Source organism: Drosophila erecta, unplaced genomic scaffold (genome assembly GCF_003286155.1).
Source record: "Drosophila erecta strain 14021-0224.00,06,07 unplaced genomic scaffold, DereRS2 tig00000000-arrow-pilon, whole genome shotgun sequence".
In the NCBI taxonomy this organism is placed as follows: Eukaryota; Metazoa; Arthropoda; class Insecta; order Diptera; family Drosophilidae; genus Drosophila; species Drosophila erecta.
The window spans coordinates 15,557,426-15,583,542 of NW_020825194.1; the positions used below are offsets into that span (position 1 = coordinate 15,557,426).

The window sequence follows — 26,117 nt, forward strand, 5'->3', positions numbered from 1 at the left end:
CATATGGAGTTTACATTGAGATTTATTTAATTGCAACCAGACGTTTTATTTATTTTCTCAATGTTGTAAAAATAGGGCATGAGCAGGACTAAATTCTAGGCAAGTAAAGTAAATGGGATTACAGTCGAGTGCTGGAGTTTTAGTGAGATTTGTGCATTTTTTACATGACGTAGGCTCGTCGCATCATCAGATCGAAATACATATCGTTGTCGATTGAGGCACTAATGGTGGCGTAATAGTTGACAAACTCCTCGTGGGTTATCTGTGGCACATGATAGTTTTAAATTGTTTATAGGCGGTAAGTAACCTCATGACTCACCTTTCCATCCAAATTACCTCGACCTCCCTCAAAGTTGTGCAAGAAATCGGTAAGAATTTCGTCCTCAGACTTTTCTCCGCTCTGATACTTGGGATGCTCTTTTACGGAGTACACATTCTTAAGATCTTGAATGGTAATTACACCATCTTCATCGCGATCCATTTTGTTGAAGGCCTGGTCAATAATATTCAAACGACTCTGCGGCATTGGGGGCTAAAAATGTGGAGAAGGTGTATTTATTATGTAATTAATTTATGAATGCAATATGAATACATGTCGAATGAATTGTATCCCTTGTATATAAGTCATGTCTCTGCATCTTACCCTTAGTTTAAGCAGGAACTCGGTCATGTTTATCGATCCGCTGCCATCCTCATCGAATCTAAAAGGGAAAATTTAATACTTCTGTATCTCCTATTGTTAATCGAACTGCTATCACTCACTTGGCGAACATCTGCATGATCTCCTCCTCCGATACATCCAATCCGGTGTCCCTAATGCCGGTGATAAACTCCGCTTCGTTTAGAGCCTTGCTACCATCGTCGTCCATCGCCCGGAAGGCCCTGTCATGAATAATTGAAAGTTAAACTGTTACTATGGCAAATTCAGCGCGAGTCCGATTGAAATATCGTTAGAATGCAATAAACCAATCATACCTGCCCAGCCCCAGAATGCCTGTTGCTCCACGACTGAGGCACAGCAATCGCAGCTTGGTCATGGGATCCTTGTCCTCGCCATCTGTCAGTTCACGGAGTGCTTGACTCGCCAGGTTGGCCTCCAGGGTGTAGAGGTCGCCATTAGGGGACTTTGATTTAGGCATTTTTAGAATTTATATGTACGTACACTTTTAGCTTAATTTTAAATTTATAGGTCTCAGAAAGTTTTCAGAATGCCTACTTTCACAAAATGTTTATCGATTGATTTCGATTCCAGGAAAATTGAACACCTGTGGCATTGAATACTCTTTTCTTTTACTTTTAATGTAGGCGTATAATTACGAAAAATTAACCATGGCTAATAGGTGGCTTGTAAAACCTTTATAAAAGTAAAAAGCAGCGATACTGGATGGAAAACCAATTATGAATATCTTATACTAAAATGCAAAAGATAGCTTTTCTGTTAGTATTTATATTATCTTTGAAAATAATCACTATTTTTACGATAGAAATAATCATAGTTGTCCAAACATAGAATGTCATACCCCGTTCAATTCGTAACAAAATTCCCTATCGACCTGTATTTAAACCAGAAAATTATAATTTTTTGCCATTTTTCGCAAATTTTGATGATGGTACCCCTTATAAAAAATGCGAAAATTTGTTCAAATTCGACTTTTCAAAAATAATAAAAATTGTGATAGGGATAGTTAGCTATGCTCATAGGCTGTACAAAACAGGCTTCATTTTAGCTGTACCACCTTTTTTAGCCCAGTTATGGAGAAAACCCCGATTGAAAATATCAGATTTTTTAAATGTTTATTTGGTGATTTTTCGGTGAAAAATATTCAGTATTTTTACGATAGAAATAAATATAGTTGTCCAAACCCCCGTTGACTTTATCTTTGATTCTTTGACTTGCTGCGAATTCACTGAATTATTTCAGTGTGTGTTTTTATCTCAACCAAGGCAAATAAATTTGAGTAAATCAAAACCATTCCATCTAATTATTTTTGCACATCTCTTATGGCTATTCCAGTAATGTAATTAAAGCGAAAATGTTTTAAAAGTGACTAACAAAAATATCCATTTATGGATCATCAAGTAATTAAAGCTACTGCGCAAACAAAAACAATATAAAAACAAAAGATCCCTTGAACCGCAGTGAATCATTCGCTTCGCTTCAGCTGACTTTTCTCAAGACGCTCTGCAAATATTTCGTCACACTTTTAAAGCGGCTTACCTTCAATTAAGTGAATTTCGTCACTCGGCAAGGGAAGTAAATAATCAGCTGAAGAGGGGTAACGAAAGTGGGGTAGATTTTTAATTTCGCAGAAAGCCCTTGCGCACTTTCACAGATTGAACCCCAAGGTGAAGGTCGCCGACCAAAAGTTTAGCCCCACAAATAGAAAACAAATGCTAGAATAAACAAGCTAGGCCCAACATACCTCCATGTTTTTTATTCGTGAATAGACCTTTTCACTAGTTTTATACTAAATTTGATGGAGGCTTGTTTTTTATAGGCGCCCAACTGAATGGATAACTGCAAGATACTTGTTACTTTGGCGGCTTTGAAATGCAAACTGAAAGCGAAAAATAAAGTGACGGCAGTGAATAAACAGCCAGTCGCTCGTGAGAAACGAGATGGCCAGATACGGAGATGGGGAGCCAGAGCGAGAGGCGCTGAGATGGGGAGCACAGTGGAACGAGTGGAAATGAAATATGAGCTTTGCCGGCTTTTGTGGCGGGGGAAAACTAGTTACTAAAAAGCGTTTACGCTCATGTAGAGCAGACAGTTCGCCCCAGACAGAAACCCCACTGCATTGCCAGCTCACCTGACTCATCCGCCTAATAACTCGCTCGCTTTTGCCAGTGATGGCAGCTTTATTTCCAAATAACAAATGAGAAATATATTAAAAACATAATTAAATTGACAAATACAATATATTTCAATAAATTGACATGTATGGCTATTATATGCATACTTATGATAAAATGAAATTATCTATAAATATTGATAAAAATTTAGTTGGATTATATTTGCTTATATATGATCAACGTCTGGAGTGCATCGTTTATCGGTATATTCTTATTTTGGCTAAAAATGGCCAACACTGGTAGTGGATATATCTGGCCTTCTAAACATTTTATTTCAATTAAAAAGTGGCTAGTACCAACACAACAATTTCGTGACTGGCCTGGCCAAATGTTTACTTTCAGCCAACACGAGCGGACAGAAAACAAATATTCAAACGCAGCGAATGTGGCCTGTACAATTGATCTAAAAAAAAAACGAAAGCATCTGAAAGTATGCAATTCAAAGTGTCCACGAGTTGTCATTTATTTGGTTTGATTCAACTGGAGTTGCAGGGCAACCAAAACAGAAAGGTCAATGTTAAACAAGCATTGGTTTCGATTACTGGCCTTCTAACAGTTAAGTTAAAACGGAAAATATTAAGTTTGCCGTTGGGCTATGATTTTCCAAAATTTAAAATTTATTTAACTTTATATTTTATAACATTTTATAATATTTTGTTAGCTGTTAATATTTAAAGTCTAATGCACCACACATAAATAATTTAGGACCATAATTTAGTAGTTCGAGGTCTTTTTCATTTTTTTGCGGTGACGTTTGTTTTTGTTACATTTTCTGTAGTACACCTCATTTTCCGATGTGCAAGACACGTAATTTGAGGAATCGCCTTGAACTAAGTTGCAATTGGACTTAGTTTAGTCGGTACACGTGTTCCAAGGATCATGTAATATGCATTCGCCCCCTAGGGGCACTGCCATGTCATACAACCATTCAGGGAAATAAGCCAGGCAAACATGACAGCACAATATTTTCACTTCGACCAGCGTGTTTGTCTAGCGCGCCCCAATAATCAGCCCCAATGAATCACTGCCGGCGGCTAACACTGCGTATGCGTAATAAGCACTCGAATAAACCCTTCAAACCAGCACTTAGCACACTTAGCATGGTGAGCAGAGTAAAGTCAACGTTGTTGTTTGATAATTGATTTATTTATAATGACCTTGAGGCTCCAGCCCTTCGTGCGAATCTCCCTCATGAACATGCCGCCTAACGAATTGGAACTCAACTAAATTCAGCCCGCGAACCTTAGTAACTAAAATAATAAATTCCCCAAAAGTATGTGGAACTAGGCAACAGCTTGGGGTGTACCACAACACACTGCAAAATTGAATGGGACAAGGTGACTCATATCAAGTCTTTGAACTTGTCCCGTTTTAGTCAAAGAAACCACAAGAAAAATAACATACCTTATACAAACAGTGAAATTGAATCAAGAAATTATCGTGTAGCCTTAAAAATAAGAAAAGTGTTTAAGTTTTTCATTAACACAACAAATTTATTTTCGCAAGTAGAAATCTATTTTTGATAAGCTTTTCCTAAAGGTAACAACTTTTCCCTGTCCGTGCTCCTAAGAAAGCTTTTCAGCAGGAAAGAAGGCAAGCGAGTGGCCAGTGGAAATGACCCAAAGGTTTTCCACCTTTTCCACACATTTCCCCAGCTGACTGACCGTCCGTCTGAGCGTGTGGGTGTGCGAAAGGGGCAGTGGAAAGTGGGCGGGGCTTCAACGAGAGAGTGTGTGCATTGATGTTGTCAACGCATCATCTGAGCCTGAACTCAATCAGTGAATCACTTCACAATTCGCTGATCAAAAGGAAAACAATCATACGCATTTGAAGTGTCAGAAATTGCCAAAGAGGAAGAGCCCCAGATGAGAGAGGGAGACGGCCTGATATGCGAAAGAGACGGCGACAGGGCGAAAGCGGCGAGAAGAAGACCAGGACCCTTTCGTCCTTTTTGCCATTTTGCGATGTTGACACACTCAAAACTCTGTGACTGTGTGCGAGTGTCTGGCGTGTATTTTCTTTTTAATCAATTTATATGCAAATAAGTGAAATGCTTAACTGAATTTGAGCTGTCTCTCTGACTGACTGACTTTCCCCTCCACTTGCCGATCCCCTTTAATCATTCGCCTGCGTTTGCCTTTTTGCCAGTTGCTTGATTGAAAACGTTAAACGCATTGATTAACGAAAGACGCAAATTCGACAGAGACTGGGATTTAATTGAACTTGTTGCCACGGAATTCCCTTTGCCACGTCCACTGATTGCCACATCCAACTTTACCCATCCGAAAGCTAAGATCTTCCACAGACTGTTCCAAATATTTGCCTGGCTAACACTAGAGCAGTCGGTTGTCAACCACATTTCACTAATATCCCTTTCTGAGCAGCAAAGTTGAACTTCAACGAAAACTACCACAGGGAAAAATCAAATATTTGACAAAAAAATGGTATAATTAAATGATTTTTTTGGTAAATATTTAAATTAGATGTGATTGTATTGATTGACAAGCCTGATAATCAACCTAATTTACATATTTTTATTAGAAAAATCGGATCTTTCTTACACTTATTTTCAGTGCATAGAGTAAGCTCCCTTCCCTTTACTTTTTCATCAAAAGCGAGAACGACTCTCACCTAATCCTAAACATGGAGGAGCACCTTCATCACACCGGCGCCAGTTTTGACAGGCCCTCGAGAATTTTGGGTTTTTGTCTGTGGCGACGCCTGTGTGTAAATTGATAAAATCAACTTGATAACTTCATTTCATTAAGTAAACATTAATCACATTAACTTTTGTGACTTGTGTCGGTTTGGGACTGGTGCCGAAATTAACCCTAAATGCCTTCCCCACTTCAGACCGTAAGATCTGTATAATTTTAATAAGAAAATCTGCTTGTCTGCTTTTCACACGCTCCAGACCTTTGGACCGCAAAAGGCAAAAGTCTGCCAGGAGTGTGTCAATACATATTCAGCTTTGTATCTTTGCTAAAAGTGGGGGTGTATGTGTGTGAGGAATGAACCCTTGAGGTCAAGGCGTATAAAACTTATTACTTCATTTAAGTTGGGTCGCCTGTGAGCATGACAGTGCCGAGTCACCAAAGAATTTATCATGTTGGCAAATTTAATAAAATGCGAAATACATTTTAATACATTTCGTTGGTCGAACGGGCTTGGCCTTTGTCCTAATTTTCGAAGTGAGCATCTGCATATTTCAATTTCCAACAGATTTACATAAATTTCATAAGCGGAACTAAGTTGAATTGAGTTATTCATGAAAAGGGTTGTTTGTGCTCATTGTTAATGGGGCTTTAAGGAATGGTTATATGGTTTGTATTGGCCTCAATCAAATCATGGCTTTAATTCTACGGGAACCTCAAACAAGCGCATTTTAAGGTATATACTAATAATGGTGACTCCTAACTTTTTTTAAGTATTACAGATATTCAGGGCATTTAACATTCGGCCAAATTATTACACATGTTGTGATTTAAACTTAGTCCCTGCCATTCTGTCAACTCGTCCGGTCCCAAGTCAGCTTTGGGTCTATTCCCGGCACCATGTGAGTTTTGATTAGTTGGTTTTGAATGACTGGAAATTATTAAAACTGCCAAAAATGATCAATCCTGATGACGGACATTCGATGCACACGAATCGGTAAACTTTTTTCATTTGGCTGTCGAGTTCGTCCATTAATTGGTAGGATTTTGTATGCAAAAAGTTGGGTTGCGAATGCCAAGAGCAGTCCATGATTTGATAGTTGTGCTTATTACACCTAGTGTGCTGTGTAGGATATATTTCGGTGGATTTTCTTTTGTGTGATAGGATGCTGTGTGTGGTTGCGTTGTCAAACTTTTCAAATTAAGCGAAGACTTTCTCTCGCACGCTCTTTCCTCTCTGTCTCTTTCTGCCAGTTCGCTGGCGTTTATTTCCTAGTTTACTTAGTAACTAAATCACGTTTCTTATTTAAGCTTAAGAGCTCATTAACGCCAGGTTTGAACATTATCATAAAATGAGCCAGGAAACTCGGATCGGAGTCGCGTTTCGCTGTCTGAGTTCCTGCCAAAGTTGTTTCTGTGCCCTCAACAAGCTGTGCCGGCTAATACCTGCACACAAGCAACCGCACAATCACATGCACTGGAAAAACCAATAGCTGTACAATTTGTGTGAATCAAAAATTAAATAAATTCGTCTGAATTCGTACGCAGTATAATTTTGAATATTTTTTAATATTAACTTAGATCTAAACTATTTATGTTAGTAAAGTAACCATTTTAGGTATTAGGCGGAGTAATTTGAGTGACTAAGAGATATTTGCGGTATTCAAATCAATACTCATTTTTATTTGCAGTGCACACACACATGCAGCCGTCATCAATCGCCATTGAAATTCAATCCGCAAATTCTAACGAGCGACGACGACGGAGACGACACTCACACTCGCGCACCCACAGTTTGATAGGCACCGGCAATCAGCACACATCAAACACACACTCATGTGAACATGAAAAGGGGAATGGGGTGGGGGATGGCGAATTCCTCACACGTTGCCATAAAAATGTAAAAGGGAAATAATATAAAAATAGAAAGTTTTCGCACTTCACGTGTCAAATCCTTTTTAATGAGTTTTTTGAAGCATCAAAAAGTTTGCCATTTCTTGCACACTTTTACAAAGTGCCCATCGCATTCAGCCTCCCCTCATGCCACCCAAGGCCACACCCCACTTCTTCACATCCTGCCACATCCCTCACTTCTCACACTATGTTGTTCCTTCAGTTGCCTGCCTGAAGGTTCTTGCTCCAAGATTTAATTTCATTTTATTTCCTTTTTTCGGGCGTTCAGCTGCTTCAGAGGGTTGTCTTATAATTTCCAATACTTTATCGAAATCAATTAGTTCGTATATATAGGGATACAATTTAAGCACTTAAAAAAATCAATGATATTTTAACCAAAAAGAGGTTTGGCTGAACAAATTCATTTGCTACAATCTAGCCAGTTGCAAGAACCAAAGTTCTGCATCTTTGGTATTAAATTGTTGATTAACACTATGAGCGGTATATTAATTTTTAAAGTGTATTGTCTCAGATAATCACAACAAATCGCTTCACCATTCAAGGGTGCATTCAATTCACTGAACTCCATCCAAATCCACTTCATCTGTCTGGGCCCCACGCTCATAAATGATGTGGCACAATTAAAGGCCCAAGCGTCCGTCGTTAACCATATGGCTGGCCAGATCTCTTGGCCAGGTTTTGGGCCACGTTCGCCACGTTCGTCATGCCATCAGAATGCGTGCGTGCCTGCAGTCCTCCAGTCCTCTCCTGGTGGCCTGGCATCCTGCCCGCCATCCTGCGGACTCCGTGTCCATGCTGCCCGTCACGCAGCAGCGTTTGAAGTCAATTTAAAATGAGCATCCGAGCGTGCAGTCATGAGATGCACCCCGCTATATACACCAATACCCCTTTCTGTGCAATCCTTCACTGGCAACAACGTGGGAGCAGGTCTGCAGCATGCCAATGCTTATACAGACTTAAATATTTAATATGGCAAATAAATTATTTAACAAATTCATTAAATCCACGTATGTATTTTAAGACAGCATAACCAGCTACTTAGCCCTCCATAACTCACTTTCACCGCCCACATTATCTTGATTTTATCGAAATGTTATTTATAATAATATATAGTTTTTCCCTCTGTGTTTTCTATCAGTACTTATCAGAATTATCCTTACTGTTGTGATGACCGGGCAGATGATTTGCCACTCGGCCTGCTTCGAGCGGATTAAAAATTTTATCAGCTTTGGCCTGAACTATGGCCAAGTGTGTCAGTCCCTTGCCTCGGAAGAACTATTTATAAAATTGTAATATTTATTTTTAGGAGCTACGTCGAATCTTAACTTATTTCAGGGAAAACATGTGTTTCTCCCTGCCGCTGAAGGTGCTTTTTATTGAAGAAAGGCTGCAGCCATGTTAAGTGAGCTTAGAGACTTTCCTGTCGAAACTGGAATCTAATTACAGGCCACACAAATGAATTTTCTCTTGTCTCCGCTTGGCTGTCGTTTGCCCTTCCTCCATTCGGACAACTTTTCTTCGGTTGCCTTGGTTATCTGCAAATGCAGCTACTGGAGTTCCAGCCGCTGGCCAAATTAGCCCAAAAACAGTTCGAGTCGCTGGCAGTGCTCCTCCTTCATTAGCCCTCTACCGATGGGACAGGGACCAGGAGCCAACTTCTGGAGCGTCCACAAAATGACGTCGCGTCTGGCACGCACAAAAAGTTGCTGAACATCACATTTTTCATTGCACAACACACACAAATTAATTGAATTTTAAGCAACTTTCGCTTCGGCCCGCAAATTGTTGCCAAATTTATCTAGTAAAACCGACGCAAAGTATAACAAAACAAAAGTATAAAAATAATAAAAGTGCGCAGAAATTAAAGTACTCAAATTAACACTGAAATTGTTTTAACTTATTTTTTAGGAGAATTAATGCACTATATATTCGTTATCGCAAATTGCATAAATACATTAAAAACTGGTTAAATTAAATTGTATATCAATACTAGTTGGTTATCAGATAAAATTAAAGAAATGTATACAGCACAAATAATAATAGATAATAATATTACCATGTCTTTGTATTTAAGGTTCGATGCCCCCCAGGTAACGTAAGTGAATTATGAATACGAAAGACATACCTTAATAAGAATATTTTGTAAAAATGCTTTTACCGGTCCAAAATACATTTTTTAATAAAAACATTTTGCGTAAATTCTTTTATAGATCCCAAGTAGAAAGGGTATGCACAGTGCTGCGTATTGATAGCCACTAAAACTTTTCGGTTGCTGTAACTTGCGGCAGGACATTTTTGCAGCAGGGGTGATCCGAAAGTGGGGACAGGAACAGCTTTGGCAGCATCATGTACCGGCTAGCTGCGCTGGGACATCATTAGTCCTTTAATTGCCATAAATAACCACAGCCGCATTCATCGCACCCCCAGTGCTACAGAGCCACCCCCTGTCCCTCCATGTCGACCACTTCCCCCGAGCTCCCCGACCCCACGAGCCACGACGAAAAAGTTGTCAACGTTATTTTTGCAACTCGCTCGCAGACTCTCACACACTGAGCAACAATTCCCGCGTGCATAATACGAGCGTGTGCGTGTGTGTGCGTGTGTGTGCGTCTGTGTATTGGCGCATAGTTTACAGTTTTTGGAGCATCATGTTGAGCATATTGTCAAAGGGAAAACGCACTGCAGCAGGCTCAGGAGACGGGATATAGGGTATATGGGGTACACAGAGAGAAGAGTTTATTCAAATTAACTAAGTAGTGGGTGTTGTATTATCTGCATGCTGGAAAATCCGTTTTCAAATATAAAATATTATTTTTTTCTTTGTTTTGTATTATTAATTTATTTAATATTAACCATTTAATATATAATAATATATCTCAGTGGATATCCGTTTTTGCATCTGCTTAATGCTGCTTAATCTGCTTCCTAATGCTGCGAAGACTAAGTGTAATATTTCCATTATTTTTTTATCTGTAATTTGTATACATATATATAGGAATAGGACACCGACTCAGGCACTTTGGCCAAATGCTATTGCTATTGCGAAATGCCTCGCTCGCTCACTCAGTCAGTGGATGTCCCTTGCCAATTTCTATTGTCGGCTGCGTGCAGCTGCGTAGCCACCAAACCACCAGTGCTCCAGCCACCCTAATGTACCCAAAACTTTCCAAATCCACCCACCACCCTTTGGCATCGATCTTGCGCACTCTGGTGCGTTTTCTGGCATTTTGGAAATCAGTCAACAAATGCAACCACACGGCATCCAACTGCATTTCCTCTTCTGGGCCGAATTTCGTGTGGTGCCTTTCCATTTTTTTAGTGGGTTTCTCGGTGACTTATGTGGCAGGCCGATGGAATTGACTCTCCACTTGACAATTAGTTGGATGGCCAAAAAGTTTCAAATGCAACTTCAGTTGCTCCTGCATTTCCAGCTGGACAAGTTGGCAATGCTCTGTAGCATAATTGATGCACACTGAAAATTCCGGGGCAAAGTTCCTTTTTAAGGTCTGAGAGCTAATTATTTAATTAAACTTCAAATTGTTGTGTTAAAATACAACGCATCAAAAGCATATTCTTCCTATATTCAGCGGAATTAAAACATTATTTGTAATTGTGATGTTATGAATTCAGTGCTTATTTTTAAGTGCAGTCAAGGGTAAAAGGCTCCAGTTGAAAACGAGCAGAGAAGCGAAGCAGTAGGTAATATACAAACGATGTTGTCCTAAAATATTATTCCAATTAAATAGCTGAAATAGCAAAGTTAAACCAATTAATCCGATATAACAATCATCGGCCGGATAACAATAATGAATAAAACAGGTGTCTGGCCTTTAAATAAAGTTTAATTAATGGACTATTTGGACGCTAGGTGCGAATCGAATTTGCATAGACAAACATTTTTAAAAAGCACGGAAAATCTAATTGAATGCTTATTGAGTGCAGTCAAGGGTAATTTGATTGAGACGCGTAAATCGAAGTGAAGTAGGTCGACAAACAATAGATAATCTGCACAATTTTCAAGGCTGTGCCAATTGTTTTTAGAATCGGTGAAATAGCAAAGGTTCCCGGAAACTTAATTAACTTCAAACCAAGTCAGCGGCAAATTGGAAACATGGAGAAACTCCTTCACCAACCAACCCTCAGCCAGCTTGACAGCATGGTAATTTCTGCAAACAAAGGCGGCAAATTATTAACAATAACAATAGAAATGGCAATAAGCCACGCTTTTACTGCAGCTGCAGAGCGAGTTGCAGGATTGCAAAACTCTATTTTAGCCCTCTGTTGGCAAATGCGGTGCATTGGAGCATATTAAGTTTACGCTCAGGCGCATCCAGTGAGTGACTTTGTAGCTGACTGACAGCCCGACTCGTTGGGGATTACGGATTAGACAATGCCAGCCCCCAACCCCCACCCCCCCTTCCACCACTCCAATTGGCGGAGCTTTTGAGCGGTTCAGGGGATTGGATTTGGGGGCTTGAGGGGCATTGCAGCCCCTAGACGGGGGCATAAATGCAAATAAATACATAAGCATTGTTAGCCGTCGCTGGCTGCTTGCCTGCTTGCCTGCTTGCCTGGATTTGCGAATGTCAGAGGCGGTTACAGATTTCGGGGGATTTCGCATTTTTACTGAGGTATCCTCGAAGAAAAAAGGAAGAAAAAATCCCTGAGACAGACGGGTATGCCAAGCAGACAGCTTATGATTATTTGATTTTGTTTTTTTTAACCCCCCAAAGGTCTTTGATTCAACGTTTGCTCATTGTGGCCATTGGGTGGACATTGGTAGCTATGCATAATTTACAAATTATCATTTCAGTCTTTTTAAGGCTGTAAATATTCAAAATAAATTGAGAGCAACTAATACTTTCCCACCGCAGGGGGGTATCCTTTAAATTTCTACCAATCCCCAATCAAGTTGCCTTCCCTGGCAAATGTCCTTGTCGAACATTGCCCCGCTGAATGCTAATTACACGCGCATTTGCCCTGTTAATTATCAATTCAGTTTAGCAGACATCGCCGCCATCGTCGTAGTCGTAAAATACCAAAAGCGGCGAACATTAAAAATTGTTGGCTTCCTTTGAATTTCAATTGGAGCATCGAGCTCCGGCACATATTAAATATATTTTTGTACTTCTGCATAAATTAAAATGCAAATCACAAACAGTTTCATTAGTAAACATTGCGAGCGGATAGACTGCGCAGCTTATGGTGGACCGTAAAAGTTCCACCGCCCGCAGGAAAACGGAATAGGGGCGGCGAGGCCTAAGGGGCGTGGCCATAACTACACCCGATGAAAATCCAATTTCTTAAAGTGCCACTCACACAGTCATTTGTATGCGTAAGTCGAATGGAAAGCGACATGAAAAGCCTTCGAGCAATTAGCAAAAGCTCAATGGTTACACCGGAGTGCGCCTCATTATGGGTATAATTCGATTCCGGAGGCAACTCAGTTCACTTCCCACAAACGTAAATGCAATTTACAATGAGAAGAGGCATTCAATTGGACCTGACCCGTGAGCAAACACGACAAGTACAACCATTGTGAAGAGAAACCGGTTATCGGTTTTCAAAAGGTGTTCTAAGCCCATATGGTTTCTAGATCCAGATATAAAAGTAAAGCCACATTATATTTATATTTGTATGCTAATAAGATATTTGTTTTAGCGAAGCTATTCTGTTAGACCTTTATTCGCCTTTAAGAAATCCATAACTACATTGCTGAACATTCAAAAGTTTACTACCTGATACTACCACTCAAAACATTGCAAGCAAGTTGTTCATAAACGAATTCAATACACCGAATGGTATATTTTGGCCCAAGTTTCGGCGCTATGTAAACTTATTCAAATGTTAAATTGAATTTTCATTACCAGGCCACAAGGATACATTCTGACAGAGCAACAGATACAACATAATCTTCTCGGCGAACTAACGCTTTCATCTCCTGGCCATGGATATGGTTATTGAATATCTACCAATTGGAGGTCCTGATTCTGAACTAAGCACTGGCATCGGTGGCACTGGCTTACAAAACATAAGACCTAGCTTTGGTACATGGACATAAATACCGAATATTATTAGGGATATATGGAATGAAAGTTACATTCTTAAAAATGGATGATAACTGAAACCGGAGTTTCTGAATCCCAAATAAAAATAAAATGTGCCTTTTTCAAGGGATAATTATGTGCAAACTAGTGTTCTCAATGCAGCCCATCCGTCAGGGTTGCAGTCTTTTCAAATCCATTCATTGGCAGCCAGCAACAGATGCACTGAAATGAAAAATTTAATTTTCATAATACTGGGGAAGAACACAGCAATTCCCTGGCCCCAACTCCCCCTTCGCCACATCTGCTCATACTTTTGTAATGGAAATTGAAAATATTTTCCCTCGGCTTGCCTTGCTTACACTAGTCACCGCACCCCGCTTTTCCAGCTCCCCGCATTCCACAACGCCCTGTTTTCACAACCCTGGCTGATGGTTTTCTGCAGAATGCAGTCGGCAATGATTTTTACTGCGGCAACAAGGCATTTGTATGCATTTCCATGGGCAATATTTTGATCGGTAGTTGCCAACCAAACGCAGAGCTATCCATATGAGTTTTGTGGCCGAGTCTATTAATTGAGAGTAAATATTGGTTAACCGCCGGCGAGTCATAACTCTGGTTGCATTTCAATTTCAATGAAATGTCCAAAAATTTACAACAATTGGTCGGCGTGTTTGTCTAAGGTGAAGCCATGAAATCGTTTTAATGTCGAATGGAGTTTGATTTATTCGATTACTATTTTCTTTGAAGTCATTAACATCTGGTGTGGGAAATGCGTAGCAAAGGCATTCTCGGTTAAAATACCCATATATATACATTTTCGATTAAAATTCGAACGGTTTTAGTGAAATTAAAACAAGAAAAATGCATTAGATATGAATTATATCCCGCGGTACCACATACTCAGATAAAGTATGTCCAACACCACTCCCATGAATTTTTACTCGCCAACTCTGTCACTAATAACATATTCATACATCTGCCCTGGCAGGCCATAAAGATGTATATGGAAAAAATATAAATATGTTGCCATCGTAATGGCCATAAATAACATATATGCAATGCCAGTGATGTGTTATTATACAATATTTTATACACATTTCGCCGCTACCCGTAAATAATTACATGGACGTGTCCGTATCGCGACTTAGCGCAGCGAATTAAAGGCGCAAACGTTGCGTCAAATACGTGACTCCAATGCCAAAAGGATCGAAATATCATACCCTACTCCCTACGATATCCTGTACTGTACAGTATAGTATTCTGTGCGGTATACTGTGTGCAGTCAATATCGAGGGCCAGTTCATAATTCGGTTTCCGTTTCCGTGGAATGGCAGCCATAAAGCTGCATAGCAGATTGCCCATCGGCAAGATGCCGGCGCGGCGATTAGTTCGAGTTTAACTGCCTAAAAAGCGGCATCGAGCTAGCAGCCAAGCGGTGCCATGTCATTCATTTGTCCACGCCCGACTTCTTGCGGCGCATGTATAAATTTCCCAGCCACGACATCCACATGGTTCCCAAGGAGCACCAGCCTGGACCAGCAGTACCTCGGATCCCGGATCCCGGATCCCGGACCGGCTCTCCGCTATCTTTGACTACATAAATCACAGACTAATAAAGCCGCAAGACTGAATGTAGCATGAACAAGAAAAAGCGAGAGGAATGCAGGACTGTCCTTCTGATGTTTGTATACTCTTCAGGGAAACCGAATTACTTAATATGTATTCAAACATTTGTCCTCCATATTTCTGGGCTTCTGAACTTAGGACACTAAACTAATAATCTTGCGAAATACTACTCCATATATTTTATATACAATATATCTGAAGTGAGCTACAAAAGCTGCATTGAAATGCGAGTACCCCTTTGTGAGTTCAACCAAAGAAGGGAACCCCAGAGTGAGCAACGTGCAAAAAAAGAAGAAAAAATGGCGACATGCGACATATGAAGTTTATTAAAATGACGGCTGAAGGAGGTGGATATGGATGGTCTGGTGGCAGTGGGCACCAGGCACTTTGAACAGGACTCTGGGCAGGACCTCCTCGGTTAGTCATACGCATAGTTCAACGTCATGTGGCGCGCGTCGCCATAAATATTGTGACCCTCAGCCTGGGAAGGGAATGCGAATGGATAGGGTAGTTGTAGTTCATTCGGACCAAGGACCAGCGTGAGACTCCCTGGACCAGGCATACAAGTATTTAAATTTTTATTACTACGGCAAACATTTGGAAAAGTTTTATGATAATTTCTGGCCGACCGACCGTCTTGTTGTTTTTGCTTTAAAAACTTGCTTACATTGTGCATTTCTGTTGTTGCGTTAGCAAAACTTACAATTACGGCCAATTAACATGTGTTTGTACAAGTGCAGAAACACAAACACAGCCCAGAACGGAACGGAACGTATCCGAAAGGGCCGAAAAGTGAGGGCCTGGCCTGGTATGCAAACAGCAAATACAACAATATTTTATTGCTCCTCTGACATGGGGACAACAGTCGGAGCCCAAAAACAACAACAGATCCGAGTGCCGGCCGGGGAGCAAAAAGTGAGCAGGCATCGACAACCGGACGGATCCTGGCAATCCTTGCAATTCGAGCCCCGAAAACATCCTCTTCGCCTAATGAGAGTCGACATCAAAATTCATGGCAGCACCTACACACGTACTCGCTACCCGCACAGTTGCAGATACAAACACAGATACAAACACAGATACAGATTGAGATCCAGATGATGGAGCGCTCTCTCCTGGAGGCAGGTCCTTTGAACGTGCTGATGAAAACGGCACAAAAATGAAATATTTAACTAAATTAACAATCTTGTTTATTTATTCAAAATTTGCATAAACAATTTGGCCCAAAGACGAAAAACCAAAAGTCTATTTCCCACTCCATCGCCCACCCGAAAACCTTCCCCTTTAGTTTCCCACTGCTCATCAGTTGCCGTTGGCCTTGAGTGTCTGGTTGGATTGTGGCTCTACAGAGGGCAAGCCCTTTTTTTGCACCAATAGATAAGGAATACGTGCTAGGGGAAAACACGAAACACCCTCTGACTTTTGCTCTGCATATTCATAAGCCAACGGAAAGGAGTTATTTGGTTAAGCGCACTCAGACAAAAATAAATGTTCTATGCCAATTCAAATATGTTTGCGATACAATATTGAATCTTATTCAGTTTGCTAAAAAGTTTAAGGAAATATTATTGACTTTATATTTGTAATTTTTCCCAGTGCTCAAGTCACTGGCTTAAGCAAAACTTCATCGCACAACCAAGGAAGAAAAGCTTGCAAACACTTCGATGTCAACCTTTGAAGTCAGCCCATTTATTCACGTTTTAGTTTTCTTGGGGAGTTGTGTTTTTGTTTCGCCGGCACTTCATCAAAAACTTGAATGCTAAATATGTCGGTGAGCACATCTCCGAGTGGCAAAGAAAAACATAACAAAGCTCCCAGCACCGGCAAAGCACCAGGCATATATGTGTGGTGTGAGGATATAGAGTCCTTAACTACATCCTTTTGCCGCCCTTCTCGCAGTTTTGCGGTGAGCGGTTCTTAGGTGAATTATTGCTTCCTCGTGCGTGCGGGCTTCCACAGTATTTTTTGACAAATACACGTGAGCTGTTTAATATTTAAATTTAATTATTTTCGCCACCCACCCGGCCATTTGTGTCTTATAAATGGCCGGTCATAAATTACGCTTATTAATAGATGAGCGCCGAGCGACATCCGGGATCTCGAATCCGGGATCTCCGTGTTTAATGAGCCTCGGGCTGAAGGCTATATGTCATCTCCTCTTTTGAGAACCCGCCGACCCACTTTCCTGCATTAATTTCAATTTTAAAGCGCCTGACAATTATTGCCTATCAACTGGGCTTAGTGACGAAGCTGACAGCCGACTAAGTGATGACAGACAACTACTTATGCAAGTCTGGATTTAATTGAGGCCCGAAATTCTCGTTTTCGTTTCCAACTGAATTAGACAAAATTCAGACAACTTTCAAATTTGTAAATTAATAAAAAACACACTCTAAATTTTAAGTAATTGAGCTACAAGCAAAACTAAATGAAACTGAAAAGTAAAAAAAAATTAATCATTTTCTTGTTGAGGAATTTAAATAACATTTTATTAGACCATACTTAAAATTATGTGGTAATATATTTATATATTTTTAAAGGTAAAGTATAGAACGTGGAAGAAAATAGTTCATGGCAAAGTTCTGTAAATTTGCAATTTGGAATCGGAAACGGAAACGGGAACTGTGGATAAAGTGTGTGTGTGGTTGACAGCGAACAAGCGGCAAGTATGTCGTCACAGTTGTGTCACTATCGACACCCACACACCGACATCCAGAGCGTGTGTTCGAGTCCTTAGGTGTGTGAGTGTGGCCGCAGTCAACCCTTTTGATGTCACTTGAATTTTAATGAAAAATTCACACATGCCACAAGCGTACAAGAAGAACAGGAGGCAAAGGAGCCGCCACCCACTCACCGCCCACTCACCACCCACTCACCACCCACTCACCACCCAATCACCACCCACTTTCATCCGCTGCAGCAGCTTGTCTACTGCCACTTTGTGCATTACGTTCCTGTCACATCGGTGGGTGGGTTGTCCCGGACTCGAAGGTGTGGGTATGATCTGGTGGGGTGTGGTCAAACCAGGTTCTGTTCTGGACGTTGACAGGCTTAGTCTCGGCGGAACCATTCACGCTGGACCCCGCAAACCACTCCACAATCAAGGCACTGCGAGAAAATTAATTTTCTCCACAAAATTATTTATTATCAAGGCTAATTATCGTTCGAGTGTTGATTATACACCACGTGGCCTGGTATCACAACAAAATGTGATCGGCTGCTAAGGCAAAACCGATACGATGCGAATGGACAAAGGATTTTTATTTTTTTTTTTTCATTTAATTAAGAATGACAAGGTGAAATTGATTATTTTCCAGTGGATTTGCACACACCAGTGGGTCACATAGTTATAGACCATGACGCTGATGACCGACAAGCGCAGACACAGCGACGACAGTAGTGAAATGAACTGAACTCCGACCCGTCCAGCAACTGCAACTCCGGCTCCAATTTAGAAAGGTACTCGCTCAACTTCAAGTCCAACTCGTAAAGGACTCTCTTTGAACTGCTGCAAGGATGCATGACATATGGGGACATAATGACTTTGGACGCAACGGGTTTGGACGCAACCAACCAATGGGATTCGGAGGTCGAAAGTCCCTCAGTTACTCCGTTATAGGTAAAGTATAGGATTATGCATTTGTATTGCGCACCGAAAATAATGATAATGATCTAGACAAGCATTCAGAGCACATTATGCGATCAAAGGAGGTCTAAGCTGCTCCATATGAGCGTATAAATGCTCCCGGCTTCCACATTTATACTTCCCATTCTCGGCTTCACACTTAATCTCACAAATGCACTCTAATATGATTAAGCACGTTTTTAGCTGACAAATAAATCAAGTGGCGAGTGGCAAGCGCGCTTATGAAACCCACAGCCATCTCCTCTCCTGGCATCCTGAATCCAACCAAACAAACAAAGGCAGTCACACAATCACCCACACAAATAAACGCTCGTATATTCCACCCAGCGACGTCTGCGAAATAAACGTCTATATGGCTGCGAGTGCAAGTGCGAAATATAAAAAGTGGGCTTGAACAGCCCAACTAGAAGTATAAACAAAGTCATACCATAAACCACGAAGCCAAAGTACTCTAATATGGATATGGTTTTAAGCCACAACTATTTTATTAGCTAGTTTAAAACCAATAAATAGGTAAATTGGTTCGCTTGGAGTGCCTGCGAACTACCACTTTTATATATATTATTTATTCACTTTTGACAGACTCTCACGGTGTTAGGCAAAATATCCCAAATATTTCAAGTTGTCTCAATAAAAATATTTAATTTAAATAGGTGGTGCTTAATATATACTTTCATTTATATATCCATCATTTGCATGCTTAATTATAACATCTGCTCGCGTAATAAAATATAACTATGAAAACAAGTTTATAATTTTTGTGAACAAAGCTTTCCCAAAGCTATCACTGCACTGAGAAAGGGAAAAGCTAGCAAATCCCTAAGGATGAGGTCGTGTGTGTGCCAGCACTGAGAATATCCAGCAGGAAGAGATTCGTCCTTGCCAAGTCGTGGCTAAAGCTAAGGCTAAAGCCAAACTGAAGCCAAAGCCAAGTCGAGCCATCCTCTTACTGCAATTTTAATGACATCTATACGTATCCATGTGTGTTCCCGGCCATGTGTGTGTGTGCGTTTGGCTACAAAAACTGCACGTGTCAAGGTGTTGGTGTTAGTTTATGAGCTCAACGTGAAGGTAACATATTTCAAGCCCCTGGCAAAAAACAATGGCAAGCTGTGCAAAAAGCAGGGGGATGCTGGCGAAAAATGTGACACACATACACATTATCTCATTTTCACAGCTCTTGGACGCAACAAGAAAAGCGCAAAAGTTAAAAGCCGCATTGGCCCTCAAATGTGGGGGGGGGGGGGGGGGATGGGTGATGGGTGGTGTGGAGTCATGGGAAGGGGGCGTGGCAAGTGTCATATATAATGTCTAAGAAATTGGAGCAGGAGCCGGAGCCACAGCAGTAATATACGACGCAAAAGCCAGCGAACGAGATACCAACAAATGATTGTCAGTAGCCAAGCCAAAGGGGGATGTGCCGAGTGACTAAGACAGTTATCCTTTGTGATCCTGATGCACTAAATTTGATTCACTCAAGTGACGAGCATCCACACTACACATCTCCGCACACATTCCGTCGGACCCGAGGAATGACTGCAAATCAGGATTCGACCGCACATAATGGGTTAGCCACACAAGGAGTGCAAACATTTTGAAATTATTTACATGACTTGGAAGGGAGGCGGAGTGACTGCATTGAGCCATCAGCCAGCATAGCCATCAAAATCAAATATAAATGGACTGACACTGGCTATATGTATTCATATGTATCTGTGTCTGAGGAATACATCAGCTTCAAAAGCAACAGACTCGCAGTCGCAGCACTGAGAGAAACATCGGAAAAGCACGCTGTAAAGCAATAACACTTTTAGCAAATAAATTATTAAATAACCAAATTATCTAATATACATATATAATTTTTATATATAACTAATAACCCAGATAAGTGATGATAAAAAATTCTCTAAAAACATATTTCATTATAAACATTTTAAGTTTATATTTTGTAACTTCTTTAAGTGAATCCAACGCCAGCGCAATAACAGCTTAATGTTGGCAAAAGGGCATAACGAGCCGTAACCGTAACATTACACGACTCCCTGTACACTTTCAGCCCCGCCCCCTTACGACCATATTTTCCCCCCTTTTCTGACTCTTTGGCACCCCCTTTCCCAGTGCTCTATACTTTCCCTAGATCCCCACACACATGCGTGTATATTTGCTGCAACGGAAACATCCAACATAAATGTAAGATATGCCTGGAATGCTAATCACAGACGCAGACACACAGACACGGCAAAACACAGACACACACACACACGAAGGACACATCTCACAAATACACACGCACATTGGGGGGCACTAAAACATTTGTAAATGTTGCAAAGTATCATCTTAAAGAGATTTGCAGCTTAGCGGCCGCATGATGCGTCACGCATACGTAAACAACATTTCAGTGCGAGTAGCAGGGAGTTCTACATTTTCCGCCCACATCCCCCCATTTTCATGCCCCCTTACCGCTCCGATCATCACTTTGATGTATGCCACGCATCGCATCACATTGATTTCCAACAAAAGGAGGATGGCAGTGGCAATATCATATCCATTGCATTGTCCGTGCTCATCGAATGGTGGAAAAGGCAGGAAAACGGGGCGGGCGAAGAGTGGGCGGGAAAAGCACTCTGTGGGAGTGGCTGCAACTTTAATGTGCAATAAATCATGACATCACATTATAAAGCATAAAAAATGGAACCGTGCTACCGAGTGACAGGATCTGACCCCCTCCACTGCATTTCCGCTACTCGAAGGGAGTGTCAATCGATGGACCATACATGGACGAAAAAAAGTTAAAAGGTTTAACTCTTAAAGGGGAATACTATTATAAAGAAACTAGTGAACGAAATAAAAATATTGGATCTCTGATTCTTAGTTTCCGGAATATTTGTTTAATAAATTAAATATTTTGCAAATTTTCCTCACATTAGTTTTAAACAACTTCGACAGCACTACAAGCCATTTAAAATCCTTCGGCGCACAGTGTTGATTTTCTGTCTAAGGATTCCTTTGAGCGTGTCACCCGTTTTATGACCATGGGGCACAGAAATCCTTGCAGCAAAAGCAAAATAAGCAACGCACACGCATTACGTGCCGACCCATTTTTGTCATTATGCGTGAACTAATAAAGTCATGGACGACCTGTCGACGAAACGAAAAACGAAGGGAGTTGGCCTAGTGGGCCCGTTGGCTAAAACGTGCTGAGCCAAATGGAGAAACGTGCCCCAAAGTGACAGACAAGCAGACGGAGACAGATTCCGTCTTAAAGCAGTTTAAAATAAAGTAATTAAACTTTCAGTAGCAATCTGTAAAAGGGTCTTCACTTTCCAATTCTGCTGATGTAGGGAATATAATGCACAGTTTGGAATCGCTAAGTTTGGCAGAAGGGCCAGGCCCACCGACTTTAAGGCCTCCGGGAAGCTTTTGTTTGGACCAGGATATTTGGGAGCATTCTGGGGCTTAAGACAACGAAATAGTTTCCCATTCAGCAATTGACCCGCCCCCTCGCCCCGTCCACCGGCTTAAGCCAACTCGTTTACTGTCACTTGCTGTGGATTATAACGGATTTCCTACGGCACAATCATTCGCAAGAGGCATTAAAGCGCTTTATCATCATTCATTTGGCGAACGGTGAGCTCCGGACGGATTTCACTGGACAGCATCGGAGGTTTCTGTCCATAGACAGGGAAAAATAAAACAATTAGCAACGAGTTGGAAATGTTAATGTAACAACAGAGCGATTACTGCTTAAAATGCTTAAGACAATTTAATTTTAGATCCATCATACAGATTTTCTACACCATTATTAAACATCTCTATAATTAACAAAATTTTTTAAATATTACTTTCATGCACCCTTTTTTAAAAAGTACATATTTTCTAGCGCAGCCCCAGGAATTGCAAGTGTGATATCCTTTTTTTTTGCGTGTACCAGTTTGCTTTTTAGCTAAGGCATTAATATTATAAGAATTATAAGAAAGCGGTGGAAAGGCGCCATAAATGTCATCGCCAGTGGTCATAAATGGCAAAATGGATGTCCCCAGGATTTCCACAAGCTGCAGAGTGAGTCTTAGCGGGTGGGAACTGTACCAGGCGATAAATTTGATGAGAATGGGCCCTCGGCAAAGGACTGTTTGTTTTACATGTGCAACTGACTATGAAAATCGTTGATTGTCGCTGGCACAAAGTTTGGAATCCAAACCGAAACTGAAACTGAAAGTCACAGTTGCATTCTCGGCCTCGGTTCCAGTTAAAGTTGAACCGAAAGACGGGCAGGGAACTTTCGCAAAGTGATATTAACTTTTAATGGACAAACTGTACGAAAAACTGTGCTCTCCGCTCCCTGTTGTTCTGACCTCGGTCTGGTCTCTGTGCTAAGTGCTGCCAAAAGTGCAGCAGAATGTGTCGTGGCCGATAAAATAAACATTATCACAACTGGCAATGGTAAAAATCATGTGCAAAAAGCACAAAGCGTATAGCACGGCTCCTCAAAGTGGGTTGATTCGAAAAGTTTTCTTTACAACCCGCACTCTTTCTATTTGCCGCTCGATTGTTTGACTTCTCTGCTGCTGTGTTTTAGTTGTTGCATTGAAATAGTAAATTGCTGTTCAATGACAACTTTATCTTCTACCATTAATTACTGTTGAGTTTTTAAAAGTAGCCACATTAAATAATAATTTGTAAATCATAAAAAATTTGAACAAGGCCTAAAATATAGTAGCCTATGAAATATAATGTTCTCCTCTTAATTCAATGCACATGCTTATAAATATTTTTTAACATAGTCAATGTCTAATATGTATTGCTGGAACTCTCAGACTTTACGAATATTTAAACACCCCTCGCCTGGCCTGGACACACAAAATGTTTGTCCTTGTTATTGTTTTGACTTCTTGTGCAAAACTTTGTGCTTAATTTCGGTATGCATCTGCCTTGCACAACTTCACTGTACCAAGAGCTACTGATGGTCGTAGAATTTTGCGTTTATTTTACATTTATTATCATTTGCGGAGCATTGAAATTTATTTATGGTATTTGCCAACATGGATTCACCGGGTACACTGGGCGTATGCGTAATCCGCTCTTTAACTCTTTAAGAACTCGCAGCATTGTCCCACCGCCTTTGTTCTGCGCTTGTCGTCCTGATTAGTTTTCCCCCGTTTTCACTGTTTGTTGCAACATTCTTGGGGGCGGTGGAGTTGTTACCTTATCGCGCATACACTTCAAGTTTTCAACTATTGAGCATTGCCTTTTGTGTATTGTGTTTTCCCCGGCCATTGTCACCGACATTGCCATTGTCTCGGTTAGAGAAAAATAACTGATGATAAAAAGTGCCAGTGGAAGTCGAGAAAGTACGCGCAGAGTGCTTTTTGCTTAAACATCTTGTTTTTAATGAATGCCCGCCGAGCAATTTACCGCCAGGTGGGCAAAGTCAATGTCATTCTTTTCGCCGAGCTCTTTATGTTTTAATAAAAATAAATAAAACAAACGGGCGCAAAAGCCGCAATTGAAACTATTTGCACACCACTCACGTAGCCGGCGCTTAAGACTCAGCTAACCGGAAGTTGGCAGCACCACATCCGGCCAAAGGGGAGTATGCCACCACCCACTCGATTCACCTGAACCAACCCAAAAGCTCATTAACATTTTAAACAGCAACGCTAAGCGGCGGCTCGTTTCCATTTCCATTCCCATTCCCCATTCCCCGTTCCCCCTTTCGTTGCCCTCCCTTTAGCGTGGCTAGGTGTTAAAACAGCCCTAAACGCCCACACACACCACCCCACCGAAACACCTGAGTTTTGCGGGGTGGCTGTGGGCAGGTGTGTGCTGACATGAAGCCGTTAAAGTGCTCGAGCGCCCCTCAAGTGGCTTTGTTCAGTTGGCCCTTTGGCGAGTGTTTCAGCTGCTGGAGCCGCTGATGTCGCCACCAGCTGAAAAGGTCCTTTGGCCGATCCTTGTTCTCGCCCTTGCACTACTGAAAAATACCCGAATCAACGTAGAAATTTATCGAATATTCGACGCGGTTTTCAGCTAAATGCTGCAGTCAAGGGTGTATATGGAATATAGAATATGATGGGCAATGTAAATAATGGAAGCAAGCATTCATTTAAGAAGCTATAAGGCATGTACCTACATTTTTTTCAGTGTTCCGAATAGTGCTCGCTTCGCCTCGCTGAAACGAAATGCTAAATTATGGCAGTTGACTGCTTGAAAATCGTCTTGGCTCGAGTGTTATTATCATGATAATTATCCCTTGTTTATTAACTCTTAAAATTCGCGTTTTATTTGCGTCATGAAGTTGGCAATTTACATGCAAAGCCAGGCGAAGAAAAAATAGCTCTTGTCTTGCTGATTGCCTTATCTGGTGGATAAGAGGATTACTCTTTAGAGGGAGTTGGCCAAAACCCTTCCACTACGTCATTACCCCAAATTGGTTTCTCTTTAGGCCCGAAACTCAAAGAAGCTTACAATTTTAGTTTCGGCTTAGTGGGCTTATAATTAAATAGTTTACCCCGGAGTAAAGGCAACCAAGGATCTCAAGGGATAACAACACCTTGGCACACACACCCACACACACACACAAACATACACCGAGGCAAACTTACTTTCTTGGGCACCCACTTGCACACACACTGAGGCACATAATAAGCAATTTCGGAGGGGGCAACTTTTATCAGCATCATTAAAATTCTGACACATGTAACACGAAATCAAAACTTTGACTAAAAGTGCAGAAAGTGTTGGTGCCACATCACAGTCCTTGCTACTCGACACTTAGCCGCCCCTTTTTCCGTCCCAGTCTAAAAACCTCCCCCACATCCCACTTTCGCCGCCTGTGTCTCCGGCGTTTTCCGACTCCGACTTTCTTGGATGCCTTTGGCGCATTCTGACTCCTTAAACTAATTTCCATATAAGTAGCGTTAACATATCATTTGCATAAATTCTGTTGACATCTTTTCAAAATCACACGAAAATGTTTTAAGGTGTCGCCTTTCCGCACATACTGGCACACATTGTTATCCTTAAATTTTACACGAATGGGTCCTTATATTCCCTTTCATACACTTAAAGAGTTAGCCACTTAGTATAGAGAATATTCTACAAGTCGCCAATAAGAATTTATTCTCAAAAAACAATAATATTTTTGAGCACAAACTTGAATAGCATTTCATAGCTCAATTATGTACTAAGTAAAAGTACTAATAATACTAATACTAATGTACTAATAAATTTAAAACAATAGTCACTTTAAAGCTAAAAAACTATAAAAAGTCCTAAAACACCGGTAATATATTTTAATATTCTTCCTTCAGTAACCATTCATTTAGTTTTTAGTGTAGGATACACATCTGTTTATATTTCCACTAAGCGATATATCTA

The 26,117-nt window shown here is 40.8% G+C and overlaps 1 protein-coding gene across 3 annotated transcripts; it reads right to left on the minus strand.

Moving 5' to 3' along the window:
* Positions 1 to 10: 10 nt before the first annotated feature.
* LOC6553668 (calcyphosin-like protein) lies at positions 11 to 4,084 on the minus strand. Of its 3 annotated transcripts, none has more exons than XM_026975748.1 (6): positions 4,011 to 4,084; positions 976 to 1,124; positions 763 to 882; positions 644 to 701; positions 320 to 532; positions 11 to 262 (listed from the first exon to the last, which is right to left on the minus strand). In XM_026975748.1, the coding sequence occupies exons 1-6, from the start codon at positions 4,050 to 4,052 to the stop codon at positions 161 to 163; spliced, it is 684 nt and encodes a 227-aa protein (XP_026831549.1). In that variant the 5' UTR covers positions 4,053 to 4,084; the 3' UTR covers positions 11 to 160. The 3 variants fall into 3 exon arrangements, with proteins under 3 accessions (XP_026831549.1, XP_001980348.2, XP_026831550.1); XM_026975749.1 differs by lacking the exon at positions 4,011 to 4,084 and adding an exon at positions 2,424 to 2,576 and having other exon boundaries at positions 12 to 262; XM_001980312.3 differs by lacking the exon at positions 4,011 to 4,084 and having other exon boundaries at positions 976 to 1,496.
* Positions 4,085 to 26,117: the final 22,033 nt, after the last annotated feature.